At 36.6% G+C, this 27,188-nt stretch overlaps 2 protein-coding genes and 1 long non-coding RNA gene across 6 annotated transcripts in view; 1 reads left to right on the forward strand and 2 right to left on the reverse strand.

Annotated features, from left to right (window-relative positions):
• LOC106093105 (serine-rich adhesin for platelets) overlaps positions 1 to 27,188 on the reverse strand; it is a 742,527-nt gene that overhangs the window by 398,724 nt on the left and 316,615 nt on the right. The gene's annotated exons all lie outside the window — the stretch shown is intronic.
• LOC106090193 (putative uncharacterized protein DDB_G0271606) overlaps positions 1 to 27,188 on the reverse strand; it is a 539,204-nt gene that overhangs the window by 25,023 nt on the left and 486,993 nt on the right. The window contains exon 3 of one of the 3 annotated variants that reach the window (XM_059370844.1): positions 14,573 to 14,602. The exons of the other annotated variants lie outside the window; for them this stretch is intronic. Coding sequence (XP_059226827.1) covers positions 14,588 to 14,602 — 15 coding nt within the window. The 3' untranslated portion in view covers positions 14,573 to 14,587. Of the gene's footprint in view, positions 1 to 14,572; positions 14,603 to 27,188 lie in introns of those variants that run through there. 3 annotated transcript variants of the gene reach the window in all.
• On the forward strand, positions 8,309 to 10,583 carry LOC131998518 (uncharacterized). 2 transcript variants are annotated; one of them, XR_009398756.1, is made up of 3 exons: positions 8,309 to 8,649; positions 10,035 to 10,197; positions 10,253 to 10,583. It is a non-coding gene; the product is annotated as an uncharacterized LOC131998518 (long non-coding RNA). The 2 variants fall into 2 exon arrangements; XR_009398755.1 differs by lacking the exon at positions 8,309 to 8,649 and having other exon boundaries at positions 9,796 to 10,197.

Genomic DNA, 27,188 nt, shown 5'->3' on the forward strand with positions numbered 1-27,188 from the left:
TATTGTAAATGGGCCATATCGGTCCATGTTTTGATATAGCTGCCATATAAACCGATCTTGGGTCTTGACTTCTTGAGCCTGTAGAGTGCGCAATTCTTATCCGATTGGAACGAAATTTTGCATGACGTGTTTTGCTATGATATCCAACAACTGTGCCAAGTATGGTTCAAATCGGACCATAACCTGATATAGCTGCCATATAAACCGATCTTGGGTCTTGACTTCTTGAGCCTCTAGCGTGCGCAATTCTTATCCGATCAGAATGAAATTTTGCACAACGTGTTTTGTTATGATATCCAACAACTGTGCCAAGTGTGGTTCAAATCGGTCCATAACCTGATATAGCTGCCATATAAACCGATCTTGGGTCTTGACTTCTTGAGCCTCTAGAGTGCGCAATTCTTATCCGATTGGAATGAAATTTTGCACCACGTGTTTTCTTATTACATCCAACAATAGTGCCAAGTATGGTTCAAATCGGTCCATAACCTGATATAGCTACCATATAAACCGATCTTGGGTCTTGATTTCTTGAGCCTCTAGAGTGCGCAATTCTTATCCGATTGGAATGGAATTTCGCACGACGTGTTTTGTTATGATACCCAACAACTGTGCCAAGTATGGTTCAAATCGGTCCATAACCTGATATAGCTGTCATATAAACCGATCTTGGGTCTTGACTTCTTGACCCCCTAGAGGGCACAATTCTTATCCGATTTGAATGAATTTTTGCACGAAGTATTTCGTTATGATATCCAACAACTGTGCCAAGTATGGTTCAAATCGGTTCATAAACTGATATAGCTGTCATATAAACAGATCTGGGGATTTGATTTCTTGAGCTTCTATAGGGCGCAATTCCTATCCGATTTGGCTGAAATTTTGCATGACGTATTTTATTTTTACTTTCAACAACTGTGTCAAATAAGGTTCAAATCGGTTCATAACCTGATATAGCTGCCATATAAACCAATCTGGGATCTTGACTTCTTGACCCCTACAGGTCGCAATTATTATCCGATATGCCTGAAATTTTGTACGATGGATCCTCTCATGACCATCAACAAACGTGTTTATTATGGTCTGAATCGGTCTATAGCCCGATACAGATCCCATATAAATCGTTCTCTCTATTTTACTTCGTGAGCCCCAATGGGCGCAATTCTTAAACGAATTGGCTGAAATTTTACACAGGCCTCCAATAATAATTTAATTGTGGTCCGAACCGGACCATATCTTGATATCGTTTTAATAGCAGAGTAACTCTTTTCTTATATACTTTTTTGCCTAAGAAGAGATGCCGGGAAAAGAACTTGACAAATGCGATCCATGGTGGAGGGTATATAAGATTCGGCCCGGCCGAACTTAGCACGCTTTTACTTGTTTTCCTTTGGGGGTGTTTGGGAAAGGTGTGATGCCCTAAATACATGGCCCTACATATGGATATCAAATTCGTTTTCTACTCCCAAATACCTTTATTTGATCCTCATATTGCGATGGTCAGTAAAAAATTGTTGTTTGTGGGGTTATTTTGGGAAAGGGGTAGACCCCCATAAAATTGGTCCCGAAAATGGGTATCAATTCTTGCTCTACTCCCCAATACCTTTCATTTAAACTCCACATTGACATGGTTGGTAAATATGCCCGATCTAGGGGTGTTTTGGGGATTGGGGTGGTCCCCCAAACACTAAGCCTGGAAAATATATCAGCAACGTGCTCTATTCTCATATAACTATATATCATTTATTTGAACCCCGTATTGCCATTGCCCTCAAAATTGGATATCTAATTCGTTTTCTAATCTCATTTAAACTCCTGGTTATTAAATGTCCGGTTATGGGTATTGACCCTTAAAACTATAAATATTTAGTTCCACTCTCTTTAAGACCCAAATTGTCTTGGTGAGCAAATACGTCCTATTTGGTGATTGTTATGTGTGTTGGGACGTCCCCTAGACAGTTGGTTCCTTATACGTGGTCTACTCGCAAATACCTTTTATTTGAGCCCCATATTTCCATAGTCGGCAAACATGACCGGCTTGGGGGGTGATTTGGGGGATGGGCGGCCACTCAGTGAGTTGGCCTTGAAAATATATCTCTGATTCGTTTTCTACTCTAAAAACCCCCTTATTTTATATTCCAATAGTCAGCAAATACTTCCTATTTGGGTGGAGTTGTGGGAGTGGGGTGGCCCCATAGACACTTTTCCCGAATATTGATATCAGATTCGTGCTTTGCTCCCAAAGACCTTTCATTTGAGCCCCATATTGCTATGGTCGTAAATTTGTTCCCTTTGGGGGATGTTTTTGGTGGGAGACGGCCCCCAAACACTTGGTCCTATATTTGGATATCAGATTCGTATTCTACATTCAAATAACTTTTATTTAAGCCCCATATTCCCATGGCCAGTAAATAAGTTTTGTTTGGGGGGTATTTTGGGAAAGGGTCCCACATTTGGATATCAGATTCGTATTAAACTCGCAAATACCTTTCATTTGAGTCCCATATTGCCATGGTCGGTAAATATGTCCGATTTAGGGGTGTTTTGGGGCTTGGGGTGGTCCCCCTAGCACTTGGTCCGACAATTGGATATCAGATACGTTTTCTTATCCTAAATACATTTCATTTGAGTCCCATATTGTCGTGATTGGTCTAAATATATGTGTGGTAGGTTTTTTGGTGGGGCGGCCCCCCTAGGTACCCCATCCGAAATTTGGATACCAAATTTTTATTTTTAGGGTACTATATGAGAGCAGATAAAGAACATGGAGAAAGTTGGGAATCACAACTTTGAGATAGTCAGTAACTTTATCTACCTCAGCACCGCCGTAACCGAAACGAATGACACCAGTTTTGAGATAAAGCGAAGAATAATACTGGCAAACAGGTGCTACTTTGGACTAAGTAAGCAGTTGAGAAACAAGGCCATCTCTCGATACACCCGTGCTGTTATATGGTTCTGAAGCATGGGTACTTGTGAAAGCAGATGAGGCAGTGCTTGGAGTATTTTAGAGAAAGATTCTTCGTAAAATATATGGACCCGTTTGCGTTAACGGAGAATATAGGCGACGTATGAACCATGAGCTGTATGACGACGATAGCATAGTTACACGCATCAAAATACAACGGCTGCGTTGGCTAGGTCATGTTGTCAGAATGGATGAAGAAGCTCCAGCAAAGAAGTCTTTTGAAGGCAAACACGGTGGTACACGCAAACCGGAAAGACCAAAAACCCGATGGAAAGATCAAGTTGTGGGAGACACCTCGAAACTTGGTGTCAGAGATTTTAGAATGAGCGCAGAAGATCGAGACGCTTGGAACGCTATTCTACGTTCGGCTAGTGGAAGAAATATTTTTCAATGAAAGTAAAGTATATGAGAGCACACAAAATTTCGCTTAAATCGCAACACCCATCTCCGAGATCTGACGTTTCTGAAAATTAGGGTAAGGGGGAGGGTCCGCCCCCCTTCAGATATCAAAAAATTTTGTACCCTATTTTCACCACGGGGTCTTTACCCACCATCTGTGAAAATTTCAAGAAAATCGGTTCAGCCGTTTCTGAGCCTATAAGGAACGCACAAACATACAAACAAACCTATAAACAAACACAAATTGATTTTTATGTATAAGATGTAGCCATAAATGCTAGATAAGTACATAAATCGAATCAGAAAGTGATTCTGAGTCGATCGGAATACTTATCAGTGGGTCTATCTCTCTTCCTTTTGGAAGTTAAAAACAAATGCCCTAAGTTATAATACCCTGTACCACAGTAGTGGTGTAGGGTATAAAAATTGAGACAACTATGGGAAACCAAACTTTTTTGAACTATATTAAGGTGCATTCGAAGAGCACATTTTGAAAATATGGCGAAGGTCATTTGGGGTAAATTTTTGTTATTTTCTTTCAAAGTTGAAGAATAGTAAAAATGGGCACATTTTAAATTGTGATTTATCTGAAGAAATTCAAAGAAACCATTACTATTATTGTTTGATAATTCTACACTTGTTATGTATATCTTTCCATAGTCAAAATAAAGAAGTAAAAGCAAGCTTGTTCGGCCGGGCCGAATCTAAAGAATCTACCACTATGGATTCTGTTAACAATTTACACAATACTTTTTTGAGTTGAAGGGTATAATTTTATTCTACTTACCGAACTTCTGTCAAACCAGCAAAAATTAAAGCTTCTAGGAACCGAACAAGGATAATTGGGAGACTGGTTTATATGGGAGCTAAAACAGGTTATAGACTGATTTGTACCTTACTTGGCACAGTTTTTGAAAGGAGAAGATATATAATGAATTTCAAGAAAATCTGTTCACATTTGTATATAGCTCTGATATATATTGTATTTGGGATATTTCTCCAAAGTGATACATCATCAATACTAAACAACCGATTTGGCCGAAATTTACTGAAAACGTTGTTGTTGAGAAAATGTGTGGAGTGTTTTAAAAAAATCGGTTCAAATTTGGATATTGTTTAGATATATGTAGTTTTAAAGATGTTATTTTGTCCCACATTTAGCAATCGATTGGGCCAAAAGTGTTGGTGAATGAGGAAAAATGCGGTAATTTTCAAGGAAATCGAATCATATTTAGGTATAATGCTAATATGAATACATGCCAAACTATTTGGTAAAAATACATCAACGACTCTATGCCCTCACATACAGCGTAACAATGCATTATTTCTCTCATTGACTTTATATTTTACTAGCTGAGGCCGGCCTGCTGCGCCCGATAACGCTATGTTGGAGAAAAGTACTCTTAATTTGGAAATTTCTGCCTAATTTCAGTTGAAAGTGTATTCCAATTTTCTTGTGGATTTTTCTACTCTCAAATACTTTTTATTTAAGCCCCAAGAAGTAAAAGTTCTGTTGAGGAGTGTGGTGGTCAATTTCGTGCTCTAATCCCAAAGACCTTTCATTTAAGATCCATATTGCAATGGTCGGTAAATATGGCCGATTTGAGGCGTTTTTGGTTGTGGGGTGACCCACGAAGCACATATTCCCACAATTGCATATCAGATTCGTTTTCTACTCACAAATACCTTTAATTTGAAACCCATATTGTAGTGATTGGTCTATAAATCCGTTTGGCGGGTTTTCATATTGTCCCAATCAGTCAATCTTGATTTTGGATGGTGTTTTTGGGGTAACGGGGAAGGGTCCACCCTCTTCCAATATCAACAAATTATATAGCCTATTCCTCCTTCCTGACCACATTCGTAATCCACTCTCATTCGAGTCCCATATTGTCATTATCGTCCAATATGCCTATTTGAAGGGGTTTTGGGGTCGGGGCAGCCCCCTAAGTACATGGACCCAAATTTTGATATCAAACTTGTATTGTACTCCCGAATACCTTTTATTTGATTCCCATATTGCCCGATCTGTCAACTTTTGTTTTTGGGTTGCACCTTTGGGGTAAGGGGGAGGGTCCACCCCCCTTGGGATATCAAAAAATTATATAGCCTATTGTTCCTGCACAATCTGTGAAAACCCACAAACAAACTAACACAAATTCTTTTTTATACCCACCACCGAAAGATGGGGGTTTATTCATTTTGTCATTCCGTTTACAACACATCGAAATATCCATTTCCGACCCTATAAAGTATATATATTCTTGATCAGCGTAAAAATTTAAGACGATCTAGACATGTCCGTCCGTCTGTCTTAAATCACGCTACAGTCTTTAAAAATAGAGATATTGAGCTCAAACTTTGCACAGATTCTTTTTTTGTCCATAAGCAGGTTAAGTTCGAAAATGGACTATATCGGACTATATCTTCATATAGCCCCCATGTAGACCGATCCGCCGATTTAGGGTCTTAGGCCAATAAAATCCACATTTATTATCCGATTTTGCTGAAATTTGGTGCAGTGAGTTGTGTGAGGCCCTTCAACATCCTACGTAAATTTAACCTAGATCGGTTCAGATTTGGATATAGCTGCCATATAGACCGATCCTTCGATTTAGGGTCTAAGGCTCATAAAAACCACATTTATTATCCGATTTCGCTGATATTTGGGACAGTGAGTTGTGTTGACATCCTTTGTCAATTTGGTCCAGATCGGTCCAGATTTGGATATAGCTGCCATATAGACCGATACTCCGATTTAGGGTCTTGCGCCCATAAAAGGCGCATTTATTTTCCGATTCTGCCAAAATTTGGGACAGTGAGTTGTGTTAGGTCCTTCGCCATCCTTCGTCAATTTGGCCTTGATCGGATCAGATTTGGATATAGCTGCGATATAGACCGATCACTCGGTTTAAGAGTTTAAGATCGATCTCATTATTGTTCGATGTTGCCGAATTTTGGGACAGAGAGTTAAATTAAGCCTCTCCACATATTTCTGCAATTTGGTCTAGATCGGTCGAGATTTGCATATAGCTGCCATATAGACCGATATCTCGATTTAAAGTCTTATCCCCAAAAAAGGCGCATTTATAATCCGATTTAACTGAAATTTGACACAGTGACTTATGTTAGGCTTTTCGACATCCATGCTTTTTGTGATTCAGATCGGTTTATTTTTGGATATAGCTACTAACAAGACCAATATTTTGTTATACACAATTGAACAATGACTTGTACTTATTAGTATTTGGTGCAAATCGAAACATATTTCCATATTACTGCTATGGGACATAAATTATCCAATTTTCACCGGGTTTTGATGAAAGGTGCTTTACATATATTCCCGAGGTGGTGGGTATCCAAAGTTCGACCCGGCCGAACTTGACGCCTTTTTACTTGTTTTATATATAGAAGATAGATAGGCTGTTTCATTGATTTTATATAAATCGTAGCTGACATTTTCTACTTTAAAGACCCCAGAACAAGAAAAAGGTACTCGAAAAAAATTCAATTAAAATATTTAATATTTTAAAGGGTTGTGTGCTTAAAGAACCGCTGTATAGGGGTTTATATATAAATCAAAAAATAAGGAAATAGTTTGGCCGAGAAAATTGGTACAAAATTATTCAAAATCATGTTAGTCTGAAAACCCCAAAAAAATGTATGTTCATGAACCTACTAACTTTTAAATTTCCACAACATACGGTCTTTAAAAAAACATAACCCCTTCCCTTTTTGGTTTTAAAAGGCATCTTTTGCATTTTACATTTTTATGTTTCTTTCGAAATATCCCAAACTGTCAACACCTTAATGGCTAATCGAAGTGAAAATGTCATAGATTACAAGTAGAAAGGAAAAATGTTTGTGAACATTCAATGAGGCCATTAATAAATCGATGATTTATAATGGTGCGATAGAATGTGAGTGTCATATCTTGTTATTGCATATTTATGCCAAATGATTTCAATAAAAATGTCAATAAAATGTGCTGTCATGAATCAAAAACAAAAGAAAACAACAGCAAAAAGGGCAGTTACATTGTTACGCAAATGTACAATTATATTGTCACAAGCGAATTTCCATAAAAGTTAGGTCATATATATTGGTTTTACAATTTATCATTGCATCAAATGGGCAATATTTCTGTGCCTAGCTCGTCATCCATTTGTTCCAACGATCTCTTCGATTATTTGAAGAGTTCGCAATGTGAGTTATTATCGATATTGACTTTTGGCAACCAATCATTTATTAATTGTCATTTAATAAATGTGTAGTAAAAAATAAATTTTGCAAACTGTTTTCGTTAGTATGACATCCCCCAAAGGACTGTTGGCCAGGCTGCCTGGCAAGCGGTGTGCAAAAATTTCAATAATTTATGAACCTTGCGTGCAATTTATACTTTTTTCTTCCAGCAATAATCGGTATGAATACTTGGGCACACACACATTCCCAATACCACAATTGTATGAACGTATGTAGTCATGGCATTCATAAATTACTACACTATCAAAAGTTTGGCAATGCGTAGTTAGTCAAATGTGAAAATCCAAGAGCGACCTAAAAGTATGCTATTTGTTTTGGAGATAAAAATTACTGGATCTAATTAATGCCACGAGGCATTGAACATGCTAATTAAAATGTGGTATAAATTTTAACATTATAAAATAAAACTCCAATCTAAAGTTCAAATGGAATTTTTTAGCACGAAAAGTTATTTAGTGCAGTAATTAAAATAAAATAACCCCCTTATTTGTTCTTGCCAGCAGTTTTGGTTATGGGACATAAGCATCTATCATTTTGATTGGGACATTTCAATATATACACACGCTGACACGAAGTGTTACCCAAGTGCACACTGATATATATGTCAAACTAGAAGTGACAGCTACATGATATTTATTTTATTAAAAGCTCTTTACATTGCTTACAAGACACCAAAATCATTTGCTTCTTGAGTTGATTTCAAAATGAAGTTATTCGTGATGGAGTTCAAGCGCAATAATATAAATACGTTATATTTGATTGGAAAACCATAACCGGCTATTGTTGGCGAACTTAGACACCTCAAAGTGAACAAAATACTTGTGTATCGCCGTAAATCGGTATAATGATATTGGTGGTGTTGCAAAAAGCCATGGTGCTGGTCAAAAAAAAAGCTATTACAACAACTGGAGTGGTTTGGCGAGTGAAGGCTCGAATTCAACGAAATCCACGCCGTGGTGGCAATCAAATTGCTAAAAACCTGAAAATATCGCGTGAAAGGAAGCAACATATATTGAAAAGTGAGCTTGCGGTAAAGACTTACAGGTTAAAAAAATGAAACAATATTATACCAACCCAAAAAAGTTAGAGTCGAAAGGGAAAAGAAGTTGCCGCGCTTTCACGAACGTAGTGAATATCCAAAAATTTCTCCGACAAGAAAAATTTCCCAATTGGGCGATATTTAAACTTCTTATATGATCGTGTTAACCTAGCCGAGCACACGTTCGAGAATTTTAGCCTACGAATGGTCACTTGAAGTAATTATCTATTTCAACTGCTGCTATGGCCAGGTGTGACAACCGATGGTAGCTCTTCAATCGTTTCATTCATCGAGCTTGGCGTCAAAGTAAATGCGACTAATTATCGGCAAAGCATTTTGGAAGCTGCTCTGAAGCTGTGGGCACGCAAACAATTCGCTCATAGACCATGCACGTACAAATAAGACTCGGCACCATCACATAAAGCACGTGTATACCTAGAATGGTTAAAAATCATGTTTCACACTTAATATACCCCACAAAGTGGACGTCCAACTCGGCAGATGCCAATCAGAAGAACTTCTCTTTTTCCGACACTTTAGAGAGCAAAGTAAAGATGTGCTTAAGAAAGCCATTGTACGGAAATAAGCAAAAATACCGGCACATTACGTTCGTGCAGCTTGCAACTCGTCATGCAGCTTGCAACACGTATTTTGATCAACCAGAGTAACTTATATCAGATGTACCTCAGGGCTATGTCCATTCTCCTTCTCTTTTTCTTAATTTCATCAACGATCTTTTGAGTTAGACATCGAATCCCAACTACTCATTTGTGGATGACAGTATTGTCATTCGTAATCATTCAATCAAAGACTCGGCTTAGAGAGATTGAGGATAGGGGGCGCGTTATATACGATACACTCTGCTAGGATTTGCTGGCCATTTCTGACTGGGGTCGAATGAATCTAGTAAATTTTAATGCTGGGGGCGAATTACCGCATATGTGATCGAGTGCGCTTTCGTATCAAATGTTATTTCATCTCGTATTTAATGGATGTTATACCACTTTCATACCCATTTTAATGTAATTTTTTTTTTATAAATATGATCGATTTAAACATTTGTGTGTGTGTGAGAGTTTTCGAACGATTTTACTCGTTCACGCATGCGGTAATTCGGCCCCTGTTTGTTGTTACACAAACGATTCGTTGTTACACAAACGATCATCTCTGTCTGTCAATGATATTGATGTTGAGCAATCAGAAGCTCTTGATGTTCTGGGCATGAAAATACAAACTGATGTCCATTGGGCAAAACATATATTTCAAGTGTCGAAAGAAGCATTCAAGTGCTTTGGCTTCCTTGAAGGGTGTACGAATTACTTCACTCCTTCTGATCTTCTTAACATCTACACCACTTTCATAAAGCCGAAAATGGAGTAAAACTTATATATATGGGCTGGAGCTACTCGACCGTGTGCAGAGCAGAGCGATGGCGTTGATTGGGGACAGTAGGGTATTAAAATCTATTGCCTCCCTTGAACATCCTCGCAATGTGTGTTGTTTGCGCTGTTCTATCGATACTTTCATGGTGTGAGTTCATCTGATATTCGTCTTCTTATTCCTGATGTAAAGATGTTTTTCAGAAATACCAGACATTCCAGCAACTCAAACCCGTTTGCAATTGATTGGCCAGCGGACCAGACAATGCATTACAGAGAGAATTCTTATTTCGCCCGAACCGTTCGTATGTGGAATCGAATTCCGGCTAATGATCTTCCCACCCACTATGACATCCAGAGATTTAAGATAAATGTCAATAAACGCTACATCCAATTCCTAATTTCCATTCTCCTCACGAAAAAAAACGTTTGAGACATTTTTACGAGAAACAAAATACTTTTATTACAAAATTTCGCTTTTATTGTAATTATGTAAGGTTTCGCTTTAATATAAACGTAGTATTATCAAATGTAACTAACTTTGTTTATTGTAAACCATTTAGCAACTTCACCTACGTTAAAAGTACCATTCTTTTGTTGTAAAACCAAACACTCTTTAATGGCAAAAGTGTTTCGATAGCCGCACACGATTATTCGTTTATACGACCAATAATTATTCTTTTGTCTCTTCTACTAGGGAGAGAGGGATGGTGAGGGTGATGGATAGAACATGATGGGAGGATGGTAAACTCGGGAATTGACAATTTTTAAAGCATCGCCATGGGAACGTCCAGTTACAAAAATCATTAGAGCAACATGAAGGGCTTTTAAAATAATTGTGTATCATAACATCGAAATATTTAAATCAAAATATATATTCTGGAAGAGTTTGAATTTCCAACATAGACCCGCTTATATTTGATACTAATTTGAGATAGAATTGTCTTAGGTTAGGCTATGTTGGAGACCATTGTGAAAGTCATTGTGTAATATGTCTACCAAGTCGGATAAGATTTGCGCCCTATAGGGGCTGAAGAAGTAAAATCGGGAGATCGGTTTATATGGGAGCTGTATTAGGCTATAGATCGATTCAGACCATATTTGACACGTACGTTGAAGTTCATGGGAAGTCGTTGTACAAAATTTCAGCCAAATAGAAATTGCGCACCCTAGAGGCTCAAAAAGCCAAGATCCCAATTTTGTGCAAAAATTTCAAGCGGCTAGCTTTACTCCTTCGAAAGTTACCGTGCTTTAAACAGAGAGACGGACATGGCTAGATCGACCTAAAATGTCTTGGCGATCAAAAATATATCTACTTTATGGGGTCTTAGAAGAATAATTCGGGGAGTTACAAACGGAATGACGAAATTAGTATAACCCCATCCTATGGTGGTGGTATAAAAAAATATACATATACCTAAGCATGACGATAAATTGATTTATAAGTAAAGAAAAACTAGTTGAAATCCCGAATAACATTTTATATATCAGGTATGAAAGGTATTGTCAGTGTACAAAAAATATTATATTTGTCACATATTTTTGCAAGAATTTATCGCAAAAACATGTACTTTTATTGTAAACAATATTAAACGTTTTCAAGACAAGAATTTACCTGGTGAAGATTTCTTTTATATGAAACGCATTATCTTTTTTGCGTGCATTCCCTGCATGTTGGTGGATAGAAAAACTAATGAATGGATTCTTCTTCTTCCACACATTTTTGTCATTTGAATAAATGAAAAATATTTTCACACCAAAAATGTGGTACTTTGAATTGGTAACACTTCGTGTCAGCTACGCTGGAATTATTGCACCCGATTTCGACGTACAAGGACGGAGTAACTGCATTTTTGCCAATTTGCATGAAATTTTGTATTGAATATTTTATTACCAATCTGAAAACCTCTGCTAGATATCATCCAAATCGGTTCAGATTTCGTGATAATTGTACAACAAATCCGAACAGCACCTACAAAAAAAGACGGATGGTTCGGAATAAACAGACAGACAAAGAGACAAGGCTAAATCAAATCTGGAAGGGTTTCTGAGACGATCGGTGCTCTCAAGATGACTTACAACATTTAAAGGTGCATACGCCGGCGTAGCGTTATTTCGCCAAAACGACAAATGTCATATCGCCTAATTTCTTCCAATATTAGTTGTTTTTGCACACTTTTGGGCGATATGGCATACATTGTCGTTTGCGGCCCTTTTCCATATTTTCTTTTCACATTTGAAAGCCAAAAATTTCCTTCGGCTGCGCTTTAAAATTTTTTCCAGAAAAAATTTCATAATTTTTGCAGAAACAAATTTTCGCTTTTACATGCTAGAAAATATACCTGTTCCGTTAGGTGGAATCAAGGCGTATTTATTATGGTGCCCGCATCAGCACAGCTGATGGAAGGTTATTTGTCAAGTCTTTTTTGAATTCGCCTTATAAAAATTTAAACTTCAAAATAACCTAAAAATCCCACAATTATCAAAGAGCCCCAAAAAGGGTTACAAAAACCGTCCTTGACCTCTAGTCATAATATTCCTATTGGAGCTCTTTGTTAGTGGTACGCTAACTATCCTGCCCATGATCATCTTATGAACTCAATTCAGGAGGAATCCTCATGTCCTCCAGAGAGTCATGCATTTGACACATGTCATGTGTGGTCCCTGGTAATAATAGTGACAAACATCTATGATGTTGGAATCAATCCCAGGCCATTGGAATTGAGCTTGAATTACCCTGGTCTACCGGCGAAGGTTAAATGCATTCTTGTTGTTGTAGCAGATTATTGTGGTCTATCTTTCGTCTGCTTGATTCTGTTGAGTGTCAAGACCCAAGAACTCTGCGACTAAGATGGGGTGCGTACAGAGGGATCTGGACCCTGCATTCTTGGTAGCTATTTGGTAGTTAGTTTACCGCTATAACAACCTATTGAGAACTATAATTTAACCTGCCATACTCATGGTTTTGTCTGGAGCTGTTAGGAATTTTGAACAATTTAAAATTTTTTTTTTTGCTTGTCACTCAAAAATTAATTAAGCAAAATTGCCGAAAATTTTAAATGTCACGGCGAATTGCATTTTCTTCGCCCTGTTTACGAATTTTGACATATCAAGTTCCCAAAAAAGATGCTTTGTTGTAGCAATTCGCAGGATAAGTTCGAAGATGGGCTACATCGGACTATGTGTTGATATAAGCCCCATATAAACCGATCTGCCGATTTAAGTTCTTAGGCGCATTAAAGCCTCATATATTATCCGATTTCGGTGAAATTTAGGACAGCCTGTTGAGCTAGGCCCCTTGACATCCCTGTTCAATACGGCATAAGATCGGTTCAGTTTTAGATATAACTGCCTATATACCGATCGTTTGATTTAAGATCTTGGGGCCATACTAGGCGCATGCATTGTCCAATTGGTGGCCACCGTAGCGCAGAGGTTAGCATGTCCGCCTATGACGCCTAACGCCTGCGTTCGATTACCGGCGAGACCATCAGAAATAAAAATTTCAGCGGTGGGTTTCCCTCCTTATGCTGGCAAAGAGGTGTCGCACTGCGGCAAACCGTTTGAACTCGGCTATAAGAAGAAGGCCACTTGTCATTGAGCTTAAACTTGAATCGGACTGCACTCATTGATATGTGAGAAGTTTGCCCATGCTCCTTAATGGAATATTCATGGTCAAAATTTGCATTTGCATTGTCCGATTTCCCTGAAATTTGAAACAGTGAGTTGTGTTTTGCCCCTCGTCGTCGTGGGCCAATACGTTCCAGATCGGTCCAGATTTTGATATAGCTGCCATATAAAACTATCTTTCGTTTTAAGGTTTTATGCCCATTAAAGGTGAATTTATTAACCGATTTCGTTGAAATGTAGCATAATGAGTTGTGTTAGTCCCCTCGAAATTCGTATCGAGTAGGTTCAAGATCGAGCTATATTTGGATAAACTTCCATATATACCGATCTCCCAATTAAAGTTCTTGGACCCCTAAATGCACCGATTATTATCAGATTTCGCAGAAATTTGGCTCAGTAAGCTGTGTTCGGCTCACGTGTTTAATTGGGCCCAGATTGGTCCAGATTTGAATAACGCTGACATATAGACCGATCTCCCGATTTAAGGTCTGCTCCAATAAAGAGTGAATTTACCATTCGATTTTGCTGAATTTTGGTGTGAGCTATGTACGGCTATTTTTGGATAAAGCTGCCTTATACATAAACCGATCTCCTGATTTGAGTTCATGGGCATATAAAGGCGAATTTTTTACCCGATTTCGCTAAAATTTTTGCAATTCTATTCTTCCTGAATATGGTGGAAAAAAAGACCAGTATGGTGTTTTACCGCCTTAAACAGTGAATTTCAGTAGAAGTTCGACGTCCGTGCCGAGTTTGGTCAAAATTATATTTGTTTATATTTTTTATGGTTGAAGCGGATTAAACATTTTGTACTTTTATTTAATTTTTGTCTCGTCTTTTGTTTCAAAATGGTCAAGCTTAACAAAATATACAACATACCAATTAAAATTTGCAGCATTATTTGCCGATTTATTTGAAACTTACCTAAAAAGAAAATAACAAGATAAAAATAGGATAGAATTAAAAGTTAAAATAAGTTTATATTTCTTGAGTCTTTAGTACAACTTTTAACTTAAAATAATAAACATAGTAAAGGAAACTTAATGACTACAATAACATCGCAATAACACAAAAAGTAAATTCAGCATCTGGGTATTGCATATAAAAAGTGACATGGATACATGGAATTTGCATAATGGACGTCATTATTATGGAGGCTACTACGTTAAATAGATTAAGAAAAGAATAAAATAGTGGAATGGAAAAGGCATAAGAAGGGTGTGAAGTCAAAGTTGTTTTGAACCAGGAATGGGTGAGATTGAAACACAAAATTATAATCAATATATTTTCGCGAATTTCGGGCTGATTTTGAAAAGTTCGACGTCCTAAGAATACTTAAAAAAAGTGAATAAGCCGTTTTAGTCTATATCTTCATTTGTAAAGCTGTGAATTGACATACAATTTTGGCAAACAATTTGAAAGGCGTTTTCGGGCATTTCTAGAAAAGATTAAAACACAAAAGTGAGTTTCAAAAGAAAGCCCTAAGGGAGCAGAATTCCCAAAATAAAAAACTGTTCTGAAATCAATCATAGAAATCGAGACATTTTGTTTTTAAGGTTGGTCATACGAACCGCAGTTTGGACATTTCGGGAGGGAATTTTCTCAAAATTTTGGGATGTCAGCTATACAATCCCAACAGTATTTGTGCAAAATTTCATGCGCTTAGTTTTACTCCTTCGAATGTTACCATGCTTTCTACAGACGGGCAAATAGAAGAACAGACGAACGGACATGGATAGATCGACTCAGAACGTCGAGACGATCAAGAATATATATACTTAATGGGGTCTTAGACGAATATTTCGAGGTGTTACAAACGGAATGACTAGATTAGTACAACCCCCATCTTATGGTGGTGGCTATAAAAATGGATGCATTATAAAATTTTGTTGAAGTTTTGAAGAATCACGTTTGTAAACAACAAAACATAACTACATTGACTCGTTTTGCTTATGACGTTTTAAAAAACATCAATCGTTCACACTTGTAGAGATGTTTTGGAAATTTCTCTTTTTCACACTCCAACATAAATGTTATGATGCAATATTGTTAAGATTTATTTCTTCTTGCTTTATCTGTAAAATTTTGTTTATTTTATAATTTTTTTTGGAAAAATTCAATATTTTATAACTTTAATTTAATAGGGTGACATTTCATGTATTGGAGATTTCTTGCCATAAGTGAATAAAACTAAATGTTTTAAATTTTTATACACCTTAATGTGAGATTTATTTGATTGCAATTACTTTTAATTATAGTAAATGTTGTCTCTATAAGCAAAAATCTACGTGCGCTAAATTAGCATATCGTCGTTTGCTGGCTGTAATTCCGTAGCGGCATATTTGTATCTCTAGATTATTATTTGAGGGTCACTTTTCTGTTTTAATCTCCTCCAGAAATGTCCAAAATGTGGCCCACAAAGTATACAAAAATGTAGGCTTCCATTTTGTGGGTGTATGTGTCAGCTACTGAAAAGCTGATTATATGGTAAAACAGTACTCCTCCTTACCTTACCATACATACCAAAAATTTTAAAAAATTCCTACCAGAGATGTGCAAACTGCGGTTCGTATGACCAACCTTAAAAACAAAATATCTCGATTTCTATAATGATTTTAAAAATTGTTTTATTTTTGGGGATTTCATGTACCCTAAGGCTTTCTTTTGAAAGTCGCTTTTCAGTTTAAATCCTTTCTAGAAATGCCCGAAAAACGCCAATCAAATTTTTTGCCAAAATTGTATTTACAAATGAGGATATAGAAGTGAAACCGACTGAAACGGATTCTTCTCGCCCTAAGCTTTTTTTGGATGTAAAATTTTTAAAATCTGCCCAAACTTCCCGGAATTATATTGATTTAATTTTGTGTTTTAATCTCAACTTTCACAAAACAACTTTATCTAACAACTTCAATTTCACACCCTTACGCAAAAGTCGGGCGGAGCCGATAAAATATCCTTCACCTATCCTGTAAGTGAAAATTGGGAGCTATATTCAACTCTGACAGATTTTGATTGACTTAGGCGAAAGTTTTCAGATGGTTTATAAACAATCAGTATCAAATTTCGAGCAAATATGCTCAAAATTGTAATAACTACGGCTATTTGAGTGCAAATAGGTCGATGACTATGGAAACCAAAACTGAAACTATGGAAACTGAACCGATTTCGATCAAACTCCTTAAATCTCGTGGTAGTCTTCGAGAATATATGCATGGGGGCTATATCTGATTCTGAACCGATTTCTACAAAATTCAGAAATTTCTTCCTTTAAAGTTTCGAAAGAATTGTTTACCAAATGGCATAATTATTTCAATATTAGTCAAAGTCGAACGAACATTGCGACCTATACTTTGTACACAAATTAACATTTACTGATAGATGGACATAGTTTAGTCGAATTAAAAAGTGTTTCTGAGTCGATCAATATACTTATCATTGGGTCTAGCTCTCTTCCTTCTTTTGTGTGTTACAAATAAATGCACTAAGTTATAATACACTGTATTATATCTGTATAAAAAAAAGAACAGACATGCGCCTAGAATAGGCTGTACCTTATTTTCAGTATTAGTTTAAGAGCATGTAAAGGATGAATTTTAAGAGCTATAGGAAAGTTTTTCAAAAAAAAAAACACACACAAAATTCAGAAAAAATCATGAAATCTTTATTTGAATCGATAGTACGGTCCATATAATTGTGTAGACATGAGCTTTAACATAGCCCCACAAAAAATAGTTTAAAAGCGTTAAATCACACGATCTAGGCGGTAGCGCTCACCATTCCCAGTTACGTTACGATTCGCATCATCTTTGAAGAAATACGGTCCAATGATGGCACCAGCCCATGAACCGCACCAAACTGTGACTTTTCCTGGATGCATTGATAGCTCTAGCAATGCTTCCGGCTGATCTTTACTGCAAAATCGACAATTCTGCTTATTTACGTACCCATTGATCCAAAAATGAGCTTCGTCGCTGAACACAATGATGAACGCGATGAACTTTCTTAACAGAGCACACCATTTGATAGTAAAATTCAATAATTTGCAAGCGTTGTTCGTTTGTAAGACGATTCATGTTTAAATTATATACCAAACTGAAGATGTTTGACAGTGAAACAGAACACGAAACGTGCGTGAGTTATTTAAACCAGTGTTGCCAAGAAAATAATAGCTAAAAAAGCATCCTTTATTAACTTTTATCAAAGTTATGTTGAGTTCACATTTGATTTCATTGCTTTTGTACGTGAAATATCTTTGAGAATTTTCATTTTATTGCCTTTGTTGAATAAAACATGACAAATTTTGAAACCAATTCAATTTTTTTAAATTGTGATATTTTTAGCTTGTTTCTGTTCTCCCTTAATCTTTTGCCATAATTAAATTTGAAGCAACATAAGCTTTGTAAGGTTAGCAGCATCCAAAACAGGAAACAAAAACATTTCATCCTTTTTACCCTTTTGTTTGGCAAGAATGGTTTTCAGATAAGGCATTGTGTGGTGGTTGCACCAGCTGTGTACGGTCTGAAATAATTTGCTGCTGTATTTTGGAAATTGGTCTGTTTGATTTTTCTTTACAGGTCTTTTTGGCCGAACGCAGTTAGACATGGCGAAACTTGGGCCATTTGTGGTTGGCTGTTTGGCATTTGAAAACAAACAGAAAATACTTTGGAATTTACAGACATTTCTTCCTACTCAAAGTCCAGATGACACATACTGGGTATTTTTACAGTCCCAGTCAAAACGATGGCATTTACAGAGGGCTTACAGGCGCCAAAGGTATAACTGGAAACAGGACAATGTTGCCTTACGTATGCCGTAAACATTAAAGTATAATCAAATAGCCCTTGAGTCATTTTGCAAAAATCTTCGCTAGTCTTTTTGGGACAATCAGTTGCAACGAAATGGTCATATAAACTCCTAGCCCAAGGCCTTATCCTTTATTTTGAAAACTAGCATGCTGAGAAGGGCAACTGAGATAAAATCGTGGTATTTTTTGGTCATTTTGTGGGTTGAAGTTTGCTTGAATTAACAAGTAAAATTTAATGTAGTGTTAAATTGACCTAAAATACCTGAAAACTAAATTTCTGTTTTATTTCTTTACGTTATTTTTTGCTCGTACCATTTTGTTGTCCACTTCTTTGAAGCGAAACAAAGTAAAAATAAAATCGACCAAAATAATCACTGGCCATGGCAAGGGATTATTTTCGCTTTGGGTATGAGTGTAAATGAGTTGGGTTGGGAGAAGTTGAAATAATAAACAAAGAGCAAAAAAATAAAAACGCTTAGAGCGTATTGGCTTATTAAATAGTTTAAATCAAAGCATACATTGAGAGGTTGTGAAAAGCGTTAGATCTTTCCTGGGTCATTGAAAATAGAATTGAATGCTGAGGGGTGAACAAGAATAAATTGCAGATTTTTTCTTTAAGAGATTTATGGATTTAATGTTTAGACGTAAATAATCGATTTTGTGTCGCTCCATTTCAAGATCAATTGGGGTCATTCCTATAACACAACAAGTAAAGGCGTGCTAAGTTCGGCCGGGCCGAATCTTATATACCCTCCACCATGGATCGCATTTGTCGAGTTGTTTTCCCGGCATCTCTTCTTAGGCTAAAAAGGATATAAGAAAAGAGTTGCTCTGCTATTAAAACGATATCAAGATATGGTCCGTTTTGGACCACAATTAAATTATATGTTGGAGACCTGTGTAAAATTTCAGCCAATTCGAATAAGAATTGCGCCCATTGGGGCTCACGAAGTAAAGTAGAGAGAACGATTTATATGGGATCTGTATCGGGCTATAAACCGATTCAGAACATAATAAACACGTTTGTTGATGGTCATGAGAGGATCCGTCGTACAAAATTTCAGGCATATCGGATAATAATTGCGACCTCTAGGGGTCAAGATCCCAGATCGGTTTATATGGCAGCTATATCAGGTTATGAACCGATTTTAACCTTATTTGACACAGTTGTTGAAAGTAAAAATAAAATACGTCATGCAAAATTTCAGCCAAATCGGATAGGAATTGCGCCCTCTAGAAGCTCAAGAAGTCAAATCCCCAGATCTGTTTATATGACAGCTATATCAGGTTATGGACCGATTTCAACCGTATTAAGCACAGTTGTTGGATATAATAACAAAACACGTCGTGCAAAATTTCATTTCAATCGGATAAGAATTGCGAACTCTAGAGGCTCAAGAAGTCAAGACCCAAGATCGGTTTATATGGCAGCTATATCAGGTTATGGACCGATTTAAACCATACTTGGCACAGTTGTTGGATATCATAACAAGCCACGTCGTGCAAAATTTCATTCTGATCGGATAAGAATTGCGCACGCTAGAGGCTCAAGAAGTCAAGACCCAAGATCGGTTTATATGGCAGCTATATCAGGTTATAAACCGATTTGAACCATACTTGGCACAGTTGTTGGATATAATAACAAAAAACGTCGTGCAAAATTTCATTTCAATCGGATAAGAATTGCGCACTCTAGAGGCTCAAGAAGTCAAGACCCTAGATCGGTTTATATGTCAGCTATATCAAAACATGGACCGATATGGCCCATTTACAATACCAACCGACCTACACTTATAAGAAGTATTTGTGCAAAATTTCAAGCGACTAGCTTTACTCCTTCGGATGTTAGCGTGCTTTCGACAGACAGACGGACGGACGGACGGACGGACGGACAGACGGACGGACGGACGGACAGACGGACGGACGGACGGACAGACGGACGGACAGACGGACGGACATGGCTAGATCGACATAAAATGTCGCGACGATCAAGAATATATATACTTTATGGGGTCTCAGACGAATATTTCGAGTAGTTACAAACAGAATGACGAAATTAGTATACCCCCCATCTTATGGTGGAGGGTATAATAACAAGAAGATCTTTTTTAAACTGAGGTACGCTGCTGTGATTCGTAGTGCTATATGTGAGTTACTCTTTTTTAGTGTTTTTAATTCTCTATATGTGTAAAAATGATTTTTTTTGGAGTGAATGATTGATGTTTTGCAAAACTAAATCTATATATATAAAAGAGAAGCATGATTGACTGACTGACTGTCTGATCAACGTCCAGCCTTAAGCCGTTTAGACTACAATCATGAAATTTGGTTGGTCCTGGGTCATAAGCACGAGATTAGAAGGGTTTTGGTGATATTCGTACGTTAAAGTACTAAAAGGTACCAAAAAGTACCAAATACCAGTAGGTACTAACAAGTTTTTTCCAACGTTTTCTTAGGAGATTGAAATTTTGTTCGAGTCGGTATTAAGTTTTGGATGAAACTAAACAATATATCATCCATTATTCAGTACACTTTTTATATTATGTTGTTAGGCACAATAAACAATAGATCGTTTCTTTATTCTTTTAAGACAAATAATTGTTTAGTGCCATGTATTTGAATCAATTTGCCATTTCATTAGTTTCTTTTTGTACCCTTATGCTTAAATGATGTCGCTAATTGATTAAAATCGATCGAAAATCATTTTTTGATGGAAAACATATCAGATAAAAATTGGATCCAACTATCGCCGTATATGCTTATAATTTGCATCATGTTTTTATAACTCCTAAATTCCCCTTTTAATTCACTTTTAAGGCATTTGCTAAAGCATTTATCAATCGACCTTCTCAAAAATTTGCACAACGATTTACTTTATAGCTCGTACAATATTTACGCAATTTGGTCGAAATTCTAGATATCAAATTTATACAATTTTTAGTTTTGACGACTATCAAAAGGTCGGCTTCGCCCGACTTTAGTCCGTCCTTACTTTTTTTTATACCCACCACCATAGGATGGGGGTATACTAATCTAGTCATTCCGTTTGTAATACCTCGAAATATTCTTGTGTTCTCGATGGTCTCGAAATTCTGACTCGAACTAGCCATGTCCGTCTATCGAAATCACGATAGCGGTCGAGCGCATAGAGCTAACCGCTTGAAATTTAGCACAGATACCTTATATTGACGTAGGTCGTTGGGGATTGTAAATAGGCCATATCGGTTCAGATTTGGATATAGCTCCCATATAAACTGATCTCCCAATTTGACTTCATGAGTCCCTGGAAGCCGCAACTTTTATCCGATTTGGTTGAAATTTTGTACATGGTGTTCTGTTATGACTTCCAACAACTGTGTCAAGTACGCTTCAATTCGGTCAAGAACCTGATAAAGCTCCAATCAATATAAATCGATCTGCCGATTTGACTTCTTGAGCCCATAGAAGCCATAATGTCCGATTTGGCTGAAATTTTGCACATGGTGTTCAGTTATGACTCCCAACAACTGTGCTAAGTACGGTTCAATTCGGTCAAGAACCTGATATAGCTCCCATATAAACCAATCTCCCGATTTGACTTTGATCCGAACTGCCTGAAATTTTGCATATACTGTCCTGTTATGGCTCTCAACAACTGCGCCAAGTACAGTCTAATTCGGTCTATAACTAGATATAGCTCCCATATTTTAGCAGAATCCATGGTGGTGGGTTCCCAAGATTCGGCCGGGCCGAACTTGTTTTTGTTTACATAGCCACCCGTTAATCTTTTACTTATCCACTCTATAGACTTTCTATGAATTAGCATGAAATGCATTCTGGGAAATACTGGCGCAACTGCATTATGCTACTTTGTGGAAAGGGAAAAAATAAATTTTCTGGTATGAAAAAAGTTTAAAATTTTTAGATGTGGCCTTTATAAATACATCCTGTGCATTAAATTAAATCTTCTTTTGTATAGATGCATACATTTGTAAAGGGTGATTTTTTTGAGGTTAGGATTTTCATGCATTAGTATTTGACAGATCACGTGGGATTTCAGACATGGTGTCAAAGAGAAAGATGCTCAGTATGCTTTGACATTTCATCATGAATAGACTTACTAACGAGCAACGCTTGCAAATCATTGAATTTTATTACCAAAATCAGTGTTCGGTTCGAAATGTGTTCATTCACCGTTCAGCGATGAGGCTCATTTCTGGTTGAATGGCTACGTAAATAAGCAAAATTGCCGCATTTGGAGTGAAGAGCAACCAGAAGCCGTTCAAGAACTGCCCATGCATCCCGAAAAATGCACTGTTTGGTGTGGTTTGTACGCTGGTGGAATCATTGGACCGTATTTTTTCAAAGATGCTGTTGGACGCAACGTTACGGTGAATGAACACATTTCGAACCGAACACTGATTTTGGTAATAAAATTCAATGATTTGCAAGCGTTGCTCGTTAGTAAGTCTATTCATGATGAAATGTCAAAGCATACTGAGCATCTTTCTCTTTGACACCATGTTTGAAATCCCACGTGATCTGTCAAATACTAATGCATGAAAATCCTAACCTCAAAAAAATCACCCTTTAGAAACATTAACATGAAACAGTAGTGATAGGAGAGACAGAAGGAGAAAGGGAGAGATTGTAAATCGGTAAGTTATGAACTTGTAAATGATATTTTAGTTAATAATGTAACAGCATAACAAACACACCGGTAATATCAGGGTTTTTTAAACAAAAATATTTAATCTTATACGTTTTCATTTCCTGCTTAGACCATTTTTCCGGAAACATTTAAAGTTTTTCCTTTTTAATTTGCCATTTAATAATCTGAACTACAAACCTTTACCAAAAGCCTTATTTGTTGTTATGCCACAAATTAACCCACATTTGCTCAAATGAAAGCTTTATTAACCCTTTGAGGATGAAGAATTAACCGCTTGGTAAAGTTTTGATTTTTTTTGCATATTCGTTACTAAGTGAAGTGTCGCCAAAATGGTAATAATGTTACTAATGCTTACTCATAAAACAATCGTGCAAATCTGATAAAAATTAGTTATCTGTATTTATAGAACTATCTCGGCCGTATCTGGTTTGGGTATTGGAGACAACAAGTGTACTATGAATGCTTAACTTAAGATTTCGCTTCTGCTTTGTGCCCCATTTTTCGCTCATACGCTATCATGACTTTGACAGACCGAGGGACACATGGGGCGAAAAAGAATATCAACACAATCAAGAATATATATCAAGTATGGTCGGAAATCGATTTTTTAGGCGAGACGAGTAAACATTTTTTCATATGGCGATGAATATAAAATGGATTTTTCGCCTTAAACTTCGGCCTTGGCATGTCAAAAATATTGAAAATGGCGGCTGACCCAACAGGCATTGGCTTAGATCTATATTGCGCTACATTTTTCAACAGCTCTATGCTATTACATGGAATATATCATCTAACCATTCGTAATCCTTTGCAAAACTCGCTGTCAAAGTCCGAAATTTAACGCTGATACTGCTTTAAAGAGTTTCCGTTGCAATTATATTAGCTACTGAAATGATAACTATTCCAACAGAAAATTGCACTTCGTAGGACCCTTAGGCACTCTAATTTAGTTAATTTTATTGCTTTATTGCTCTATTAGTTAATGTATTTTTTAGTATTTGTATGAATAAAAAAAGTTTGCTGAAAATAGCAAACACTATCTGCTGAATATTATTAGTTAATTTTGCTGCTATTATAGCAGTAGTTCTGCTATTACAGCAGTAGTTCTGCTACTACAGCAGTAGTTCTGCAATTTCAGAGCAGTAGGCTGACTGCTGAAAAGTCTGTTGTTTGCTGAAAATGACTGCTGCTTCATTATGAAAGAAAAAGTAAAATACTAATGTAAATGTAAATGTGTGTCTCAGAGGATGTTTATAATCACACTTTCCATAACCTTTTTTTCTAAATTTAGAAGCAAAAGGTCATGTCAGTCATGTACATATTAGTGGAGCAATAACAAAAAATCCGAGCGAGCTCAGCCCCATTTCGAAATGTATACCAATGGATAGATCGGGTAGCTTCTGTACAGTAAAATTCCACAAATTAAGATCATATCTTCCAATAATATTTCTAAAATAATTTCTAAAAAAAACGCCTAAAGTAATCAAAACAATTAACAGGCAAACATAAAAAATAGCATTCACTTTGTTTTCAACAGATTTTTGTACCTAAAACAGCAGATTTTGTTTGCTGATTTAGCGGACCGAAATGTTTGCTAATACAGCATCCCTATGTATGCTGAAACAGCAATAATGTCTGCTTTCCCATTTTCAGAAGACAAAAACTGCTGTTTTAACAAACATTTTTGCTGTTGTAAATAACAAATTTTGTTGAGTGTAAGCAAAAGCCGAAAGCAGATTTTTACCCTTTTATTTCCCCTTTGAGGACGAATGTCCCTTCCGTGTTGTAAGTAAAAAGAGAAAGGCACATCACCAAATCAATTGATGTACAAATTAACTAATAGAGGATGCATTGACACCAATAATAATAAAACTTTAGCTTCTTAGTCTGGACATTTTTAAGAAATCCAAAAGATAATAACAATTTTTGTGTTTGACATCTTACCAAAACGAAACGGGAAAATTATATAAAATTTTTGTGACGGAATTTTATGCCCTCATTGCTTCTCTGTCAATTTAATGCAAATTTTCCATTAATACATGTGGATGTTAGAGCAAAAATACAAAATGGGACATATTGTTCTTCCATTCGTCTTTAAAGGGTTAAGGCTGAGTGACTTCTATTGTGTAGAATATAGTAATTATTAATTATTCATTGTGAAAAAGAGCACATCATTTTTGTGGTTGTTATAATATAAATAACTGTGAAAAAGTTGCACAGCATTGCCTGAGATGATTGCAATTCATAAAGAATGCTAAACTCACGAATAAGATATAGAATTTTTAAGATTAGGACTTTCAATCCAGAGAACTTAAAACTATATTTTGGTGAAAAATAAAAATTTAAGCATATTTAAGTCCAGTCCGTTTCTGATAACTCCTAGATGTCTTAATTATTTTTTTTTTTTTGCATAAATAAACATTTCTCTTATTTCTTCAAATTCATTGAGGATAATTTTTATGCTCTAAACCACTACAGTGGTAAAGGTTGCATTTGTTTGTAACATCCAGAAGGAAAAGATAGAGAGACCCATTGAGAAGTATTCGTATCGACTCAGAATCGCTTTCTGATTCGATTTAGTTGTGTGTGTGTCTGTCCATGTTAATTTGTGTACAAAGTACAGGTCAAAATGTCCATCCGATCATCTTCAAATTTTGCAGATGCATATTTTTTGGCCTAGAGCCAAATTTGGATTAATATTAAAACAATATGGTCACTTGTTAAACTATTCTCAAGAAATTTGGCACAAGGAATTCCCTTACCACGCCAGTGCTGGACCGTGGGTTCGATTCACACCAGAGGTCTTGGTCTGTCGCTACTGTGGTATCACAATGGACTAAAATTGTCTGATTGAGTCTGTAAAGGACTGCCACTCTTACCTAAACCTAATCCATATATGTATATTTCCTTCCAATTTTGATTAATACTGTAATAATATCGTCATTTGTTTACAGATCCCCGTTAAAATTGACACAGTTTCTTTTACTCTTCTGGTGAATTCCTTAGAAATCGAATTAGATTTAGATAAAGCTAAGATAAATATGTACCCTCCAAATGTAACAAATTTTAATTTGGAAGATTTAGCATTTATAGCCCAATGCGGTGTAGAATATCAAATAGTCCGCTATGCCCTACTTTGGCGTATCCTGACTTGTTTTAAATAATATTAGCCTCGCCTTATATTAAAAAAAATATATATATATATTAAAACCATATTGGGTTTTTTCTGTGGACAGCCTGGATGAAGAAAAAATGGATTCGTACCTACACAGAAAAAAATAATCAGGAACATTTTTTCAATTAAAAATTCAATTGGAAACAAAAATTTTGTCAATTAAAAAATTATTTGAATCAATCATTTTTATACCCACCGCCGAAGGATGGGGGTATATTCATATTTTCTGTTTGCAACACATCGAAATATCTATTTCCGAGCCTATAAAGTATATATATTCTTGACCGTCGTAAAAATCTAAGACGATCTAGCCATGTCCGTCCGTCTGTCTTTTGAAATCACGATCCAGTCCCTAAAAATAGAGATATTGAGCTAAAACTTTGCACAGATTCTTGTTTTGACCATAGGCAGGTTGAGTTCGAAGATGGGTTATATCGGACAATATCTTGATAAAGCCCCATAAAGACCGATCTCTTGATTGAAGATCTTGGGCCCATAAAAGGCGCACTTATTGTCGGATTTCGCCAAAATTTGGGATATTGAGTTGTGTTAGACCCCTCGATATCCTTCTGCAATTTGGCTTAGATCGACCCAGATTTGGATGTTGCTGCCACATAGACTGATCTCTCGATTTAAGGTTTTGGGCCCATAAAGCCACCGAAATTTGAGACAATGAGTTGTGTTAGGCCCTTCGACATCCTTCTGCAATTTGGTCCAGATCGGTCCAGATTTGGATACAGCTGCCTACTGACCAATCTCTCGTTTTAAGGTTTTGAGCCCATAAAAGAGGCATTTATTGTCCGATGTCGCTGAAATTTGAGACAGTGAGTTGTGTTAGAGCCCTCGACATCCCTCTTCAATTTGGCCCAGATTTATTCAG

The sequence above is a fragment of the Stomoxys calcitrans genome, chromosome 1 (assembly GCF_963082655.1).
Source record: "Stomoxys calcitrans chromosome 1, idStoCalc2.1, whole genome shotgun sequence".
NCBI lineage: Eukaryota > Metazoa > Arthropoda > Insecta > Diptera > Muscidae > Stomoxys > Stomoxys calcitrans.